We start from the raw sequence: 20,361 nt of genomic DNA on the forward strand, positions 1-20,361 counted from the left end.
TCCCCCCTCCTCCCCCCCCCCCCCCCCTCCCCCCCTCCACCGTCTCCCCTCTCCCCCCTCCCTCCACCCGCCCCCCCGCCCCCCCACCCTCACCCCCGCCGCCCAATCCTCCCCTCCCCCTCTCCCACCCTCCACCCCCCTTCCCCCCCCTCCCCACCCCCACCTCCCCCCCCCCCCTCAACCCCACTCCCCCCCCCTCCCCCCACCCCTCTCCCCCCTCCCCCACCGTCCCCCATCTCCCCCCTCCCCACCCCCCCCCCCACCCCCCTCCCCACCCACCCCTCCCGCCCCCTCCCCCCCTCCCACTCCTCCCCTCCACCACCCCCGCCCCCCCCTCCACCCCCCTCCCCCCCACCCTCACCCCCCCCTCCACCCCTCCACCCCCATCCACCCCACTCCTCCCTCCCCCCCCACTCCCTCGCCCCCCCCTCCCCACCTCCCCCCCCCTTCCGTCCCCGCAAACCCCCCCCCCTCCCCTCCACCTCACACCCCCTCCCACCCCCCTTCCCTCCCCCCCCACCTCCCCCCCTCCCCCCCCCCACCCCCACTCCCCCCCCTCCTCTCCCCACCCCCCCCCCCCCCCCTCCCCCCCCTCCCCTCCTCCCCACCGTCCCCCCCTCCCCCCTCCACCTCCCCCCTCCTGCCCCCCCTCCCCTCCCCCCCCTACACACACCCCCACCCCCCGGCGGCGTGCGGAACGAGCGCGCTTAACGTAAACGAGCACGGGCGAGTTTGCACTGCCGTAATCTTGACCTGTGTGCATCGGGTACGAAAAGCATTTATTCTTCAGCCACCGGCTTTCTCAATTTTTCATGGCCCCGTTATAAAACAGCGACCTCATCGTCCCTTGCCAAGAACTGTCTAGAAGTATTCTGGCCTGAGGTTTGATAGATAATATCTCATAATCGTATCATTATTTGAATTTAAAAAAAAAAAAGGAAATGAACTCACTTGTTGCGACTTTTCATTTCCAGCTCTTATATTGAAAAAAATTAAAAAATTACATCAGTCTATAGTAACTCACATTCTACAATCAAAGAGTAACTTTACACGAAGTTATGTGCGATGGAAACCATTCAATATCCTCAATCTGTAATAACTTTAGTGTAATGTTCATTTATTTCAAAAGTAAACTCTTTGTAAACTCAAGATCCATGCCGTTTTACGTATAAATTCTGTCACCAGCAATGGCGAACTTTCTCCAACCTACGATAAAAAGAATACACGAAATGAATGGTTGGTTATAAATTATATTACAAATAGCAGGGGTAATCGTGTTTGTTCAATCTCCAAATTATATAGGTTTACTCTTAATCTTTGTTTCATTTCTTAAGCTGGCGTGCCCCTGCTAGAACGGCTTTGTGGAAAGTGTGTAATGGAGAATCGATCTGTTTGTTCCAAAGAATTGCACTAACACGAGTATGTCAACTATGTCTTGTTGTTTTTATGTGCGTTTATCTGTTTCTTGTGTTTTTTGTTTTTTTGTGGGGGCATATAAGTTCTGACTGCTTGCACACTGAAACCAAGCTTACCCATTCAAGGTTTAATGTTCACATGAGTCATTTCATTTCTGGAGTCTTAAAAAAAAATCTTAAGTACTGAAATAATTCAAGTAACAACATCAAATTTTCACATTAGATGTAAAAACTTAAAGCACAAGTTCACCTTGATGTGGATTGAGTGAATGCAACAATATCAGTAGACCATATCAGTGAAAGTTTGAAGAAAAATCGGACAATCCGTTCAAGAAAAAATATGAATTTTGTCAGTTTAAGTGCAGTCACTGCTGGATGAGACAACCAGTTTGTGATGTTTCATGCGTATAGAACGACATAAGAAAATATAAAGAGAATTCCACATTTATTTTTATTTTTTTTTATTTTTTTATTTTTTATTTATTTATTTATTTTTTTTTTTTTGGGGGGGGGGGGGGAGTAGGACCTACACATTCCCTCGGCTTGCTACTGACATACAGATGTAAATGTATATGTTAAGGTTAATATCATTCCCCAAAAGAAGCAAGTCAAGTGTTCTTTTATTGTGCGAAACTGAAGTAGCCTTCTCATCCAGCAATGGCAGCACTGAAACTCCGAAAATTCATAGCTTTTTAACATATTGTTAGATTTTCCTCAAACTTTCACTGATATGTTCTACTAATATTGATGCATTAATGATTTGTTCACTCCATCCTTTTATATATTAAGGTGAACTTGTCCTTTACTATGAGACATGAGAATGAATTTTAGATAACTTCATACACTGATGTATAAATGTAAGTACATACGTATTATGTGTGTAGGTCCTATCATGTTTATGAGCGCAATTAAAATCTATTCATTATTATATTCTATAACACAAAGTATTCCAAATATCAAACCACCATGAAAAACTAAAAAGCCAATATTGACGAGTTGCACTCTATGTATAATATACATTAATAGCGAACAAACTGCAGGCAGAGCTGCAAACACACTGTTTAACTGAAATGACATGAAAGTTCTTCGTACAGAACGATTTATTCTTACCAGCATCTTCTCCGCACATGTGGTTGACTACCCCATCGACGTAGATCCGGACCTTGGCGGCGTTACATCGCTGCACCATGTCGATCAAATCTTCCCGCGAACCTCGTCGGCTACCTAGCTTGTAGCTCACCGGCTGATAGCTCTCATACCAGGGACGCTTGACGTTCGGGTCCCAAGAAGGTTCGTAGATAACCCGATGTTCATGGGGTGGTGAGATCTGGACCCCGCCGAATCCGTTAGGTCCCAAGAAACTGGAAGCATGATATAAATCCGAGAAAAAATGTAAGCCCAATATAGCACAGAGAGAATAATGTGAAAGGAAGAGGTAGATGGAGAGAGAGTGAGAGAGAAAGGGAGAGAAAGAAAGAGAGGGGGAGAGCTGGACGCCATCCACATACACACATCTACGAACGTTGGATCTCGTATTATACTACAAAGTGGTTGGACTCGTTGAAAGTCCATTCGTTAGTAGGTCCATGGTGATACACACACTAAAAATGATTGAACAGGACAGTATCCAGGTATAACAGACTACGCTCTTTCATACCACAAAATTTATGCAGGGGGCGGCGGTGGGGGTGGGGTGGACTACTGCACTAAGAACTGCCTGATGGAAGTTCATTCTCATATACATTGTACACAAAAACAAATCTGTGAAGATCTGAGCAAAATCAGAACGTTACGCTAATTTGAAGTGTTGGTGTTATCTTTGGTACCTCGCTGATACCACATGTTTTGGGTTTTTTTAACCAGCTTCGTATAAAATAGTAAATTTGCTTACATATATCGCATCAAGTATCACCTGAGGTATATGCATCAGCAACCCGATTGGTTTGTCTTCAAATAATGAATGTAGGACCCTATGTCTTCACTGTGAAGGAGAGGCAAATAATTAGATACATTCTATCAAGGACAAGAACTTGATCATGGCGGATAGTGACATCCAGTGTTATTGACGCTTACCTGAACTGGCATTCTATGAATTTTCAGATTCTACCAGAGGTGCTTCATTCAGCTGTCATTTTTTTTTCTTTCACTACAGTCACGTGAAACTGCAAAATCTTGAAGTTAGCTCTATGAATATCATCCCCACATTCAGTCTCATCAAAATGTGCGTTATAGTCTCTCAGCACTCATAATGATTGGTGAAGCTCGTCATCGTAAGTCTTAAAAGTCAAAGTCACGCTGGTGGTTCATCGTAAGACGACTGAGCAGACGGTCTCAGCATGTACAAACGATCTGAGAACTGCAAGGATTGTAACAAAATGATTTAGCTCATAGTGTTCAGGCGAAGTAACTTTGATTGTAACTTAAGAGAAACTTGAACTTAAAGCAAACGCCCGTGTCCCCAGACAGAGGATTGCGTAAAATGGATTCAGACGGGTATCCTTGCCATCGGCTCATTCTCTTTCCCTATTTGGACTACCTGAAATACTCTTGCTTTATAAGTCTTCTTGTGTGTTTTTTCTTTTTTAATGTTGTTGTTGCTGTTGTTGTTGTTGTGGTTGTTGTTGTTGTTTATTAGACTTTTCCCCCTTACATAGTGGCTATACTTGAGTAAATAATATTGTGAAGTATTACATTGTATTAGAAGAAATGGAAATATACCGATACATATAGCTTCATGGCTCACACAGCTTAACATAGCACTACTCTGTTCCAGCCATTTAGCTACATAATTGGTATAAAGCTGTCTGTTCATTCTATGTCAATCAGATATGAATTCACCAGAAGAGCTTGACTTTAAGTAAAAAAAAACAGCACAAAATATGCTAAACCATACCGCTTTTATATGAATTTTGTTTAATGGCTCTACAAACAAATCCTTCGCACTTACTACGTGGCATTTACAAATACTCAGATATCTAAGATTAACTGTGCGATCATGTAGGGTCACAAAGGAGATAAAGTTGCCAAGTCAACAGTATAATGCTTTGAGTGGTTCAAAGTTTATCAATCTGTATGCTCTTCTATTCTGAAACTCAAACGCACGGTCGCACTTGCATTTGAACGGTCAAAATCATATCGTCGAAACATTGAAACCACGGTACATACTAATGATTCTGCGGAGCCTCGGGTGATTTAACGCGGGTATAAAGGTTGCATCTCTTTCTTCTGATAATTTTCAGTCGATTGTCTCACTTCCCTGGGACTCGCCATTTCAATATTTCTTGGACCCACTAGGCAAGAACTCTCTTGCATAGCCACATTTACCTAAAAGCGCGTCATTACTTAATCTCGATTAACCTTTTCCTTTTTAAGTTGCAGAAAATAATCTTGAGATAATTTATAATTCAAGTTGCAGCATGAAGGAAGGGGAGCGGAAATTTGACGACGTTCTTTACGAATTAGGTGAATTTGGTCGCTATCAGATAGTGATATTCAACTTGCTATGTCTTCTGATATTCATAGCACCATGGCAGACTCTTGGAGCAGTGTTCATTTCTGGCGACACGGATCACTGGTGTAAGGTAAGTTGGTTTTAGTGTGGTTTGTATTTGGTATAAAAGTACAGTTATCTACTAGTATTTGACAAGCAACTCATGTAGACATGGCATTAACAGTGTCAGTAGAAATATCTTACAGTTTATATGATCCTTTCTCATTAGTTTTCTTTGAAAAAAAATTCTCCACCGTACCTATCTATATACAAACATTTGACAAAACTTTCTATCCGATTTTTCTAGGTGACACTCTACACATGCACACACATTATTATGGTCTTTATCTCTATTCGGGGTAGTCTCGTCAGCGTTGCCACAATTCTATCCTACCAGGGGGGCCTGTCTTTGTTATTAGCCGACATAGCATTGTCAGGTACCAATTTATACACCTGGGTCGACAGGGACGTGGTGGGTAAAAAAAAAATCTTGCACTTGGCAGGATTCGAACTCGGGACCGCCGACTGAGAGTCAGGAATCTTACCACTATGCCACAGCGCCCCACACAATCAAGAAGTCATTCTTTCCGAGAATAATCATTAAGATTATAGACCTTATCAAATTCAATGAGAGTCTTGGTCTTCGTTTTCAGCTATGTCCAACAATTACGATAAAAACCTAGAGTAAAAAGACAAACGGAAATCATCGATATTAATATCTCTAAATGATGAAGAATTATAAGCTTCAAGAAATCCCATGTCAGTAGCACAATGTTGCCTTGTGGTTGAAGAGTTAAATGCCATTATTCAAACTACTCAATGCTGTCAGTAAGATATCTGTATCGTCCTTTACCTACCAATAAAAGCCCATTATTCATCATGTAAAAATGCTTGATTTTTTTTAATGCTATCAAAGTTATGTGCTCCTGCTCAAACAATCCGCTCAAGACTTCCAGATAAATGGATTGTTCTCAATAAATCTTTTTTTTTTCATACAAAAAAATATCAATTTTCACTTATGGAGAGCGGGTTCTTTGTGTTTCAAGATGGAGATATCAACAACATTCGGGAGAACTTGACAATGGTGACTGGAGTTTGTCTACTCCGGCGTTTTGAAGATTTTTTTTTTTCTCAAATATTGAACATTCCTAATTAGCTAGAAAAAGCGCTTTGGGATGACTTAAAATGCAGTCCGTTGGTATACACTGTGAGTTTGCAAACAATTTCGACGAAAGCAAAATATGTAATAAGAGTATCAGAATTGTTTTGTGAACTCTTCTGTGTTTTAAACATTCGCCGCTTCATGACATTCCTTTTACAGCTTGAATGAAAAATGGTTGAGCACCTGGTGAGATTTAGTCACAATAAGAGATGGATTCGCAGTGAAACTATTTCTCGCCATCGCACAGATACCGGAATGGGATTCCGTGGACTGCGACGCTCACGGCTTCAACACCACATGGGAGTGCAGCCTGGCCAAGAGAGACGTGGGCATCCCGTGGAACTACAGCGCCAAAAATGAGAAGGTCTACGACCGCTGCCACAGATACAACGTCACGGGCATTGAGTTCTCGCCGGATCTCAATCCGAAGGGTCTTCCGACGATTGGCTGCAATGGCGGCTGGATGTACTACAACGAGGACCCCTTGACCACCACAATGAATCAAGATGTGAGTTCTGGAACGACATGCCCCCCCCCCCCCCAAAAAAAAGTAAAACAAAGCAAACAAACAACAAACACAAAAATCCCACAAGCAAATTCTTAAGAACGGTTAAAAACGGTATTCGGTATTTGGTTTAATCAGAAGCCACGTTTTAACAGGGCCCTTCAAACATGTCAAACTAGAGTTACCGCGACAGCTTTTTTTTCCCTTCTTCTTTTTTACCCTGCCTACGGTCCCCGCAAAATGTTGTCAAACGTTGTCGCGGTAACTTTCACCAAATTCTACCCCAGCCAGCCAAGGTAATTACCTCGACGTTAAAAAGACTCTACTGTTAATAATGCTGCATGACAGCGCCTTTCCATTTCATTAGAGAGCCACGTACTGAGAGCCACAGGAGGGAAGGTATGTCTCTTCGTATTCAACTACAGTCATGTCCCTTGTCACTTGTCTTCGTTGTTTAGTAAAGATTGCCTTCATGTCTCATGAACTGAACCCAGTTTATTAAGATATCAATTAAAGCATGTTCCACTTCCATCAATTGGCCTATTTCGTATGTCGTGTCCCCAAACTCAGTTCGATCTGGTTTGCGGAGGAGAACACTTCATCACCTTACAACAATCCCTGTTCTTTGCTGGCAATGCAATCGGAGCGATAGTAGGAGGAACGCTATCTGACAAGTAAGATTTATATCTTGCAGGCATAGGTCTATGTTCTAGGTAAGGCTCGACACTTAGGCTACTTATTGTGGTTAAAAAAAAAACCAGGAAGAAAAACACTGAAAGAAAGTCATTTAATAAAACAATGAAATAATACAATAAACCATGATAACTATATGTAAAATTATCAGGTACGATTAAAGGAGATTTCCGGATGATTTTCAGACTTGAGCATTTGAACATCTATAAATTGCTTATACAGAAGTAGGTACAGAGTTTTAGAATTTATAGTGATTTGGATGAGGGATAGGAATGTTTCCAAAATTCATTACAAAATCACAAAAAAACGAGGATGATGATGCAGTAGCGTCACGGAAGAATGCATGTAAGTGATCAAGGAAGCAGAACAAAAGAAGAAAGTATGCATAAGTTCTATACATTTGAAGTCGTTGAGCAAGTGGCACTGTAATGGAATAACATTGCTACATTACTGTAGAATATGTAATATTCCTTTATCATCATCCTTGTTCAGTGTATTTTGTTTCTTTTTTTATGTATTGGTTTATCAGCTAAACCAATCCACGAATAATGTGTACATGGCAGTATCGATTTATGTATCACGTGATGTGAAATTACAACAATCGTCTGGAATGTCTCTGTTAGTGCTTCAAATACCACGCACTGCATTGTGACTGAGCTTATCTTATACAGCACACTACAGCTATTTAACACGTTTCGAGTGCATTGGATGATCGTTTCAACTATAGTCCGTATCCAGAGGGTTAATAGAACTGATTTCTGAAGTATATTTTAGAGGGCCCTCTTCCGCTGTGTATTTGCACTGCAGTCTGATAGGCTCGAGTAGAGTTAGACTCAATTCCCCAAACTCGCATGTTACAATTCACATACTCATTTTACTCTTTTGGGCTACCTGAGAGCATTGACATTTGTACACGCAAATGGGTATACCGATAGGCCTACATTTTGTATGTTCAGATAGATAAAACTTGGCAGTGAAATTTGACTGAGAATATATATATATACATATATATATATATATATATATATATATATATATATATTATAAAAAATAGTTCAGTCGAATTTAGCCGTGAACACCGTCTGCGATCTGACAGCCTGGTCGCGGAATCGAGCTATAAATATGTGTAGTTTTTATGTGTTGAGTCCCAAATTATTCTCCTTTTTTGATGAGAAAAATATAAACACTTGCAATTTTTCAGGCCCGATCAGGCTACCAAAACATATAATTTCTAAAATGATAGTGGCCGGCATCTATTTCGGGTGGCCCTGCTGGGCCACTGGACAACCGCTACTGTAAAGACTTGTATGTTCTATGTATTCCATATCGAGCTTCTTTGAATGTGCGTTTTGTTGTTTCGTTATTGGTCCTATATTAATCAATAGACATACGGTGCGTGTCATTATTCGAGGGAATTGGACTATATACTGCCTATTATAATCCATGTATTCACTTGTTGCACTCATGGAGTTTTGATTTCATATCACCTATAAAACTGTAAAAGTACGTTTGTTATATAGACCTATAGTAAATAAAAGGCGAGTACATTAACCTCATGCCTCGAAAAGAAAGATAAGCAAGATCTCTCAACGAGCGGCATTGCGCCATAAAAAGTCCTTGTGTACCGAATCAATCTTCGACGACGTTTACAATGCTAAAATACAAAAACAAACTGGCCTGGTTTTAAAAGAGGGAAAGCATTACAGCAAGGGCGGAGAGAGAGAGAGAGATAAAATTAAATAACACATCATCAAGGTATTTTCTTTTTAAGATGGGACATGACTCTAATGTCAAACGTTAAGTAACGGAAAATAATATATATATATATATATATATATATATATATATATATATATATATTATTATATATATGATTATCCCCTATTGATTTCTATGCAGAGTTGGCCGCCACAGGGTCGTCTTTACCGCCTTATCAATAGTCAGTTTGGCTGGAATTGTGGTGGCTTTGGCGCCCAACGTGTGGGTTCTGCTCGGCGGAAGATTCATTGCCGGAGCCGCGTCTAATGCCATGGTTGCTGCCACCTTCGTCCTTGGTATACGCATTTCTCTCACCTATTTCATTAGTTTTGAGGGAAATTTCCTTCACAGATACATTTTTACATTCACTCAAGCGATTTTACAGCGGTCGTTAAAGCTATGTCTTGCACCAAATCATGATAACCGTTACCATCAGTTTTATCGCACTTTTCAAAACCGAGATTGCTATCATTATCATTAATGGCAGTATAGTAGTAGTAGTAGTAGTCGTCGTCGAAGTAGTAGTAGCAGTGGTAGTAAAAGTATGAGTAGTATTAGTAATAGTGGTGGTGGTGGTGTAGTGATCGTGGTAGAAGTAGTGATAGTAGTAGTAGTGATAGTAATATAGTAGTAGTTAGTAGTAGTAGTAGTAGTAGTAGTAGTAGTAATCCTACTAGTTAGTAGTAGTATAGTAGTAGTAGTAGTAGTAGTAGGTTTAGTAGTTAGAATAGTATAGTAGTATTTGTAGTAGTCGTAGTAGTATTGGTCTTTGTCAATCTGGAAGTTATTTCATGTCATTGAACTGATTATATAGATATGGGTATTCTTGTAAATGCAATACTTATGAGCTAGTATACATAGCGTATATCACGATAACTTTTTTTTTGGGGGGGGGGCGTAATGTTTAAAAAATAGTAACTATTACTGCTATCATTATTATTGTTGAGAACATTTATCTCACCCTCTGTCTTCGTCTCTTTCTATCTTCTAATCAATATTCTAAACAATTTCCCTGTCATGTGGGGTATTTTTCTTATTCTCATCAACAGCCAACGAATTTGTTGGCCCGTCCAAGCGCAGCATTTCGGGTAATGCGATTTGGGTCTACTGCTCACTCGGCTACATGTTATTAGCCCTTATCGCCTTCTTTATCCGAAATTGGCGGCATTTCTACCTCATCATCTCTGCTGTACCAGCCATCCTTTTGCCGCTGTCTGTGTAAGTACTTTTTTTTCAGAGACAAAATATTCCTTAGCTGTTTTCATAAGACCATCCAAACTCAGTTTCAGAATTTTCCAAACTTTTTTTTTTTTTTTGGGGGGGGGGGGGGGGGGTCTATCAGCAACCCGAAGACATTACCATGCACAATGCATCAATATGCCACAACTAAGTGTCCTTTAGAACTGTAATTTTGCATGACCCTGTAGGAGGAGAACATATATTAAAAATGCACAAAAAGCAAGTTCTCTCTCACACTGTATTGCTGTATACTGAATAAAGCATTTACTTCAATTTAGAACGCCAAGATTAACGTAAAAGAAAGAAAGTGCAAATGTTCTCAATTTAGAAACAAACATAGCATGGCTGAATTTCAGAACTGCGTAATTTCTAAGGAATACAGCTATATAGTCAAGTCTACAGTAAAAGATTTTGCGATGTTATATCTGCATATAAAAAAGAGTGTGGGTACGTTTGACGTTTAAGAGGATTATTTCAATTTCAATTTCAATTTCAATTTCAATTTCAATTTCGATTTATTTTCATATTTCTCGATGAAAAAATACATCAAATATAACAAAATTAAATGAAGTACATGATATCAAGCTGGAGACATACATAAAATATTGCAAATATATAAAACATATAGTGGTCGATCTCTGAAGTTTTGAATCTGTGAAAGAATGCTGAAGAAATATGAAGGAACCTACTTAAAAGCGAGCTTGTTGAGCGTAAGTCCCAGTTAAAGTCGAGTTAAAGATTGAGATGGGGAGCACGGGTACAACAATGACCGAAACATAGAGAAAAAAAGCACAATTATACAGTTATATAGCAAATTCTTCTCTAATGCAGATTTGGGGTCGGATAAGCCACATGCTGTAGGCGGGATTATGACTGGGAAGGATTCGTTTTAGGTATTAAAGTATACAAATGGATAGTATTCTTCACATGAATCGAAGGAGAAGAAAGGACATGTGTCATAGAATAAATTAAAGTTGTCGATATGTGCAATTTATTATTTTTATTTCAATTTCATGTATTTCATGTATTTAAAGAGTGAAAGGAAAAAAACATGCATTACACAATCATATTGTTTGATCAATTTGGAAAAGTACATTACACAATGTAGGTCGTAACGTCTATAATACGATTATGTTCAATTAAGTAGAGAAACTAAGAACACCAATGCATACGTTGAACGGTGGACAGAGTGGGTGGTTGACTAAACAGCAAGGCTTGTAATACGTGGATCACTCAAAATGTAATACATGTGTATGCAACCTGGCATCATCATTATAAGCTATATTTATTTTAAGGTACAAAAAGTACAATTTCGCACCGTAAAAATTGATGACGAGAGATGCTTTCCCCTCTCCCTCTCTCGTTCTCTCCCTTTCTTATTTCTTTGAATCAGAGTTGTGCCTGAATCTCCGAGATGGCTACTGTCCAGGGACCGTGAAACAGAAGCTCGCAAAATAGTGAGGAAACTGGCCAAGGTCAACAAAGTCACAATTACAGAGACATTTACCCTCACTGATGTCACTGAGAAGGTTGGTTGAAGTTGATTCATTCTTATTTTTTCACTATTAGTGCTGAAAATGAACTTCAACTCCTCGTTCAAGTAATGACTATGAATTTGGACACCCGGTTCTATAGTCGGTTTCTGCGCGAAAAAGAATCACATCAATGCACGGGTAAATGCATAAATTATCGTCTAGATACATGTAATACTTCGGTAAGATTTGTATCATGCAATGTGTATGTGTACGTATACTATGCTTGTACCGTAGAGACGCACAGAAACTGCAGACACACACACACACACACACACATATATATATATATATATATATATATATATATATATATATATATATATTATACAGAGTTCGTATGTAATGTACATTATAATAAATTGTACACATTTTCCACACAGAAAAACATATAACTATACAATGATTTACACGTACGTACGTATGTTATGTTTATGATCATTCATTACAGGATGTTAAGAAAGAGGATGAGAAAAAATTTATGGATCTACTGCGCAAGCCTCGTTTAAGGATGTATACCCTGAACATAATGTTCAATCTGTAAGTATAATTATTTCTATGGTTGATTTCTACTAAACTTAGTAGACTGCTATCATTCCTCTTACCTGTCATCTTTATCTTTATCACCACCTTCGTTTTTTTTTAGAATTATTCTCATAATTATATTAACGGCGTAGTTATGATGATGATTACTATTAATGTTATCAATAACATAATCATCACTTTTATCAATATCATTATCGATATCATACATTGTCATTACCAGCATCATCAGAATAAGTCATGGATCCATAAGTATGAGTTGATTTAAAAATATTGTATCCCTAGGAAAACGTCTACATTACGAAGATCGCTGAAATAGGTACACTTGTGGTGGTATGCTTGCCCCCAAATAGCAATAATCATAATACCCAATATTGTACCAATGTTATGTTTATTTTTAGTCATTTGGATAATAATAATGGTTTGCTCATTGGAGTTCCAGACTCTCACCTGAAAGGACTCCAACGGATACAAAATTCAGCCGCAAGGCTTGTGACACGCAAAAGGAAATTTGATCATATAACTCCCATTCTTCGTAGTCTTCATTGGTTGCCCATAAGAGCTCGTATCAGGTTTAAGATTTTGACCCTTGTATTCAAATGTTTTCACGGAAATGCCCCTGCATATCTCAGTGAACTCATCAAGCCATATCATCCTGGTCGTAATCTGCGCTCAAAATCAAAAAATCTCCTCTCTGAAATAAGTGTCAAATCTAAGACATATGGTGATAGGTCTTTTGGAAAAATGGCACCCTCATTATAGAATAATCTCCCTCTCAGTGTTAGATGCATTACAGATTTTGATAAATTCAAATCTGTGTTAAAAACTCACCTTTTGGGCAATTGTTGATTACATGTTTGAATAGAGAAATATGTGAAAGATTTTGTTTGTTTGTTCCATTAATTTTGTACACACGCACAGAGACTATCTTATGGTATTATGCGTTTCTAAGAACTGACTATTATTATTATTATTATTATTTGGTTGCATGACGCTGTGTAGACCAAGAACTGAACAAGTCTCATTAATGCGGAAGACAATATGTGATATAAAAGCTGTTATTATTGATTGCCATAAGGACAATTTAAGGGACTCACTATGTTTCTTTGTTTGTTCCTTCGAAGCATCGTTAACACGCTAGTCTACTTCGGAGTCTCGCTTAGCACCGGCAGTCTCGGTGTCAATGTCTACATCGCCTTCGCCATAGCAGGTGCCGTTGAAATTCCCGCCTGTTTCGGCGTGATTCATCCCATCGACTACTTTGGCAGACGACCATCGTACATGGCCTGCATGTTTATTGCAGGGATCGCTCTCCTGGCAACAATATTCATTCGTGAGAATGTTCAATTAATGGCTTAGTTAAATCAGTAAATAGATAAACAAACAAAATGTATCGACATGTGTGTGTGTGTGTGTGTCTAGTGATCCACTAATTCATCGCTTATGTTTCATTAATCAAATGCAAATTACTGAAACAATTATCACCTTTTTTGCGTCGGTATATCGAAGTGGGACCATACGTGTCTACAATATGTAATATACTTATGTTTGCACTGTGTAAACAAAACTCACAAAACATCGCTCATTTCATTCAGAAAATTATATCATGTCCATTGTTTTCTATTACACGTCACAAAATACAGTACGTATCTGTTGTAGCCATCTTCTTTTTTTTCTCTCTCTCTCCCTTGTTCCTATTTTCTCTCTCTTTCTTTCACATGACAAAAGCGTTGGGTGTTGGTCGTGCCTGTGTAGCCATGGTTGGCAAGTTTGCAATCACGTCGTCTTTTAGCATCGTCTATCTACATGCCGTGGAGATTGTCCCAACCCCAGTCAGGTGAGCGATATATAGCAGTTTTCTGTCTGTCTATCTATCTATCTATCTATCTATCTATCTATCTATCTATCTATCTATCATCTATCTATCTATCTATCTATCTTTTCATCTATCTATCTATCTATCTATCTATCTATCTATCTATATCTATATCTCTTTGCCAGTACAGACAGTCTCAGTACAGATTAAGTGTACAAAGTCATGATCTGAGTAAAAATTCTTGTTCAATTTGACATAAGTCGATCATGGCAGAAACAAAATAGTTTTTCTTTTTCACTGTTATGACGTCATAATACTGTGCAAACGAGAGGTAGTACACGTCGCATGTTTTCCAATCTGCTTAATATATCGATATAAACTGAGTATTTTATGAATGCTAATAAAGCCTAAACATCTTCTCTCTTTTGTTGACATAGGTCATGTAAAATTGCGAAACTCAGATATTGAGTGTTGTGGTCATTCATTGTCTTTCTCTGGAAACTAAAGAAATGAGGCATTGGGTGCCTGCACTCTCTTCTCTAACATGGCGAACATCCTGGGACCGCAGATAATAGCTCTACGGTCAGTCTGGGATCCGTTACCTCTGGTAATCTTCGGCTCACTGTCCATCATCGCCGGCATTGTGTCTGTCTTCCTACCCGAAACGCGTGGCAAGAAGATTCCAGAAACCATCGAAGAAGGGGAAAATATTGGTTGGTAAGTTTTTAAAAATCTATGTATACTATACCTAGATAGTGAAAACTTTGAGCAAAGAAAATGGGATTTCATCCGTTTTCTATGCTCAAAGTTTTCACTATCATTTGTTTCTGGTCAGTTTTCCCTTTCTTTCTTTCAATATATATATGATATATATATATATATATAGTATATATAATATATATATACATATAGTATATATATTTTTTATATGTAATATATATTATATATTTGTATATACAAATTTAAAAAACTCGCAAAAGAAAGAGATTTGCATAGATAAGATGCGCCCCACGCAACACAGTCGCGATGCTTGATTTGAAATTTTGAATCTCTCTGATAAGATTAACAACATGACAGAGAAAGGAACTTTAAGTTTGTCTTTTTTTCTCTTTGACATTGAAAATTTGTACAGCTTATATTCTGAATGTGTATTTTCTTCCACGATGTTTTTGCAGGAGAGCCGGTCCGAGACAGAGGAAAGGAATACAGGCTGTACAAGGAAGTGAATACGCTAATATCAAATATCAGGAAGCAAATGGAATGGCGAATGGTGATCCTGTTTGAGGCTTGAGGATGCTTGACAACAGCAACTCAAGCAGGTGTCACGACAATGATATATAAACAACTTGTAAATAATCGGAAAATAAACCGGTGAATTATTCTCCACTGAGACTACAAACGCACACGCTTTAAAGGGTGTGTACAGTTCTGGTCGAGGTGAGGATTTAGCTTTTAACGTTTTGCGAGATATTCAGAAACCACTCTATGAGATGTCAAAGAGCATGCAATTTTAAGGGGTATCAAAATAAACGTTTATTTGATGAAAATCGGTTTTGAAGTGGCCGAGATATCCAAAAACAAGGTGAAACAAAGAGATCCTAATAAAGTTGTGGCCTGTAGTCTTTATCATCATCATCACTTTTTTGGATATCTCAGCCATTTAAAAATCAATTTTCATCAAATAAACGTTGAATCCTTCTTAAAATTACATGCTCTTTCATATACACGTAAGAGGTTTCTCATTACCTCACATAGGAATGTAAAAAACACGAATCCCCACCTCAACCAGTACTGCGGACAGCCCCTTTAATGCGTCATATCATAATGATGTTAAATTACTACATTCTAACTCCATTTTTATTTTCGGGTTTATTTTGGGTTAACGTATAAAGTTAACGAATGTTCGGAATGTAACTTTTAGTACAGCTGTAGTATCATCGACGTGGTCATCACTCATGAACTCGGCAGATAGTGATGACACATTCTGCTTATGGTCTGTGCATCAATGGCGTCGGTCAATACAATCACAGTGTAATAGCATATCCGATTTGGAAGAACCTTTTCAAGTTTCTCGTCACAGTAATAAGTAAATTTTCACATAAGTTCATTTACTTAGTATCTACCATAATCAAAGTTCACTTGCATATCCCCTTCAAACTTAAAGGCAGGGAGAAATATGTTTCTCTTTGCATAACTCGAGTGAATATGCTAATTTATGATGAATGAAACTTCTGTATTTCTATTTCAATTATTTGTTTTATATCGTTTCAGTACTTGTGACTTCAAAAATTGGAGTATAGTCTTTTAATCCAGCAATGGCAATTAAACGTGTAAAGCTGTATGAAATGGCTAATATAATGTCCAATGTACAATCATAATGCATGCAAACTGACTTGAAAGTACACGTTGTAATAATATACGCATAATACACTTGGATGAGTTTTGTTTAGTCTTCCTTTAGCCTCCTTCCAAAAATTATAGACATAAATGCAGATGTGTGTGTGTGTGTCACATACATTTAGGTTGTGATGGCAGTGACAGAAAGCGATGAACAAGTAAACCGCAAGTTAGCATTGAAGGAAAAACATACGGTCAAACACACACACGCGCAAGCCTTGCGATTATTCTTTAACTAAAAAGGGCGCTCCGGAGCAAGTACAAAGCTCAAGTTTGCGAGCGCATCAGGATCACTCCTTTGTTCGCGCGTGCTCTCACGACAGAAACCAAAGACTTTCAAAATGAGAAGGTACGGATGTGGGAAAATTGAGACACTTTATCGAGCTAGTGCTTGTTTTCTACTCTTACCAAACTGTCACGATAACATCTGCAGCAACTCGTTCTTCCTCTTATCGCTACTCTGTACAACCCTCGAATGACGCTTACGGTAAGTTTGTGCATGTGTACGATGCGTATAATATGTATATTCATCTTTGTTCTTTATTTCAACCACTGTAATGGAGCGAAGAGCACATTGTAGGTTATGTATTCAAGATTTATGCTGTTGAAATCAACTTGAACCATGCTAATAACTCCCTGTACTGTATTTGATATGAATATTCACGAACAATAAAAAAAGAATCGTTCGACTTGAATTTCCAATTCGTGTTTCGTTTTCATCGTTTGACGCATGGACAAGATGTGACAAAATTTAAAAATAGTAGGTTTCAACTTCCAACTCACTGGCGCAGTATATCCCTACGGACAAGCGCCTTTTGGAAGCAAGCTCTTCTGTGTGAATATGTATGCGTGCTGGCTAATAAAAAAAGATTGAAAAATACTTCACAACTGCTAAGTATATACATCAATCACTAACATGGCAAATAAACCAACACAATAAACACAATTGTTAAGAATTTGATTGTAATCTTAATTTCTGAATTGCTTAACCTTCAATGTCATTCGTATCTATTGAGACAAATATAGAATTTGAAAGAAAAATGTATATGTTTTTTATGTAAAGGTTTTGTGACACGGACCTCACTATTTGACACCAAGTTCTGCTGTCTTTTCACCCCTTTCCTTGTACATGTAATAGCAACGAGATGCACTAGTCAATATTTTAGGCCATTTTCTCTGCTAAATAAGCAACAAGCATTTTGCCTCATTTCATCTCGATATTGTATTCGGGAGCAAGTTTACTTTCAACGAAAACTCCCTAGATCTACTATCATTGACTCGAGCTACGCAAAATAAAAACAAAAGTTTAAACGATCAAGAAAGTTTGGCATACTACCATCTAGCTGACGACATTCTGGTATCTTAAAATCGCAGTGGGCTATCTATTATCACTGTCAATTCTAGCTGCAGCAATTACTGAATAGGTCATACAATGACATATGAATGAATAGATAGATTCGGTGTTTCATATTCACCTTTGAATTAAAGTAAATTTTGTCCAACTTTTAACAGGTCCATACCAGGTTCGTAAAGATATCTTAAAGGCGTATCCCTTGCTGTCACAAGGACAAATTTTGGCAGGCGTATGAGCATGAGTTCGCTCGGAAAACTCTCACTCTTGATCGCTGTAACGGTGCTCATCATATTCCATGAAAGCACCGCCAGTGATGGAATCTGCAGAGTCCCACGAACGTAAGTTTGGTCGTAAAGGAAACTCGTAACCCAAGTTCATGCTGAACTTGATAAAATATGAATAATTTCAACGCAACGTATCAGTGAAAAAAATCATAACACAAACAAACAGAGAAATTATTTAATTTTCTCTGTGAGAATTACTTATACCCTCTGTTGATTGGAGACAATTAAAACTTTGTCATTTAAGCAACTATGAATAATATATTACGGAATTAAAAATACAACATTTTGTAAATTCCCCTGTTGCTGGGGTGAGTTGTTACAGCACGTGGGGTACTTTGTTATAATCTAGAAAGTATGCATAAATCGGGTAAAAGCAGATCTGATAGTGAATATAATCATTATGATAATGAATAATATATTGTGTAAATATACCAGTGTGCACATCTTCGTGCATTCGTGTGTGTGCCTGTCTGTGAATGTGCATGCACGCTTGTGCATTTATATCTACTCTGAGGGTATGCTACACATTATTCCTCACTTAAATGCACCTAAATTGGAAAAGTGTGTCAACGACGGTCTGAAGTCAATTTCAAAATGGTTCCAATGTAATGTGTTTATCACTTAATGAGGAAATTAGTGTACTTCGATGATAATCGTGCAAATGCGGTAAAGACATCAACTTAACAGCATTTAAATCAAGATAGAAATGATTATCTTGTGAGTGAAGCTGACACATGCAAGTATTTGGGTGTGACCCTGAATGAAACGTTAACGTGAAACAGTAATGTAGCTTAATATATCTGAGGTAAATTGTCCGCCGCAATTTACTGTCTGAAAAGAAATGAATAAAAAAACAACAACAGAAAAAGCACTCGTAGAGCGCAGACCTCCACCAAGCAGCTTATTTCCATCCATAATACACGCATGCAGAAATCGCCCAATTTCCCAAAATAGAAGCCTTTTTTGTGTAATGTCATCAGCTTTCAACTATATACGCGGCTACTCGGAGTTGTAAGGATGTCGTTATGATGACACAATCAAGGGGAAGGGGTTGTTATGTCTGAATTGCAGAGAATTGCAGTGACTTGAACACAAAATTTCATGTAGACTATACAAATATCCGTTAAAGAGATGTGTAGATGACACCGTCACATTGTGCAAACTGCATATAGGTTCCTAATTATTGCGAATGATTGATCTTTTTCTCCAAAATATTTTACATTATAACAGAAACGATAACTGCCATTCTTTCACCGTTAGGAAACTTTTATATACCTCAATTATTTGACAGACTTACCTCCATAGAATATCAACTTTACCAAACAAAGTAGAATTATTCTTCAAACTTGAGTTTCTGAAATTGTTAACAGCATCACCGTATCACGAACAAAAAAAGGCTTTGAAATACACTGATTTTTGTGTTTGTTTGCCCGCTTTCTTCTTGGTTATGATGGATTTAATCTTATAGATGTAACTTGATAGTAACGCGCCCTTTCCCTTTCAAGTTTGACAGCTTGGAATGCTGGTCGACGTTTCGTGTTCAACAAACCAATAACTGCACCCAAAATATACCAAAGTAAAAATAGCTGAACAGCAATTAAAGCAACAACAAAAGTAGATATATTGTTGTATTCTGTTTTTATGCCTGAATAATTTCTCAGTCATTCGTCGTGTTTAGATTCATGTTATGACTTATTTCTTTAAGATGATGGTCGTTCGTTGATTTGTAAATGAAATATGATTCGTTATTCCAAAGGTTCGTTTATCCCAAAATGAAATAAGATTTTTCTTTTAATCCGAAAACAAAAGAAGACGCAATCTGTAAATGAACACTCGGAATTGAAATTCTTTTTTCCATTTTCGGATCAACACCTTCAGAAATTACAAACCTTTATCTCAATTTAACCGCCCTTTGGAAGAGAGAATCTTCGAAATAATGAACTGCTACTATTTCTGTGTATATGGTGCAAACTAAAATAGGATACGTATATTTCGAAGGAACTTCAAAGTCATTCTTGAACGAGGATTAATGCATTTTCTTACTCTGCTTGAAGTGTTCAAGAAGTTCTGTAAAATGTGCATCGATCAGGGACCTAATATACTGAAATAAAACATCCAAAGTCAGGGACTTTTAGTGAGCAAAGGGTCTAGGACTTTCCGCTTCTTTATGTAC

The 20,361-nt window shown here is 38.3% G+C and overlaps 1 protein-coding gene and 1 pseudogene across 1 annotated transcript; one reads left to right on the plus strand and one right to left on the minus strand.

Annotated features, from left to right (window-relative positions):
• Positions 1–2,525: 2,525 nt before the first annotated feature.
• The window catches only part of LOC139744602 (pancreatic alpha-amylase pseudogene), a 28,106-nt pseudogene continuing 10,270 nt past the window's right edge, over positions 2,526–20,361 (minus strand).
• LOC139744603 (organic cation transporter protein-like) lies at positions 4,671–15,759 on the plus strand. The gene is made up of 11 exons (XM_071655033.1): positions 4,671–4,996; positions 6,315–6,575; positions 7,143–7,246; positions 9,165–9,319; positions 10,073–10,241; positions 11,656–11,791; positions 12,246–12,334; positions 13,462–13,670; positions 14,066–14,174; positions 14,661–14,870; positions 15,329–15,759. The coding sequence occupies exons 1-11, from the start codon at positions 4,832–4,834 to the stop codon at positions 15,435–15,437; spliced, it is 1,716 nt and encodes a 571-aa protein (XP_071511134.1). The 5' UTR covers positions 4,671–4,831; the 3' UTR covers positions 15,438–15,759.

This window comes from Diadema antillarum, unplaced genomic scaffold (assembly GCF_040938485.1).
Source record: "Diadema antillarum isolate AM-2024a unplaced genomic scaffold, OU_Dant_1.0 seq00001194_RagTag, whole genome shotgun sequence".
NCBI lineage: Eukaryota > Metazoa > Echinodermata > Echinoidea > Diadematoida > Diadematidae > Diadema > Diadema antillarum.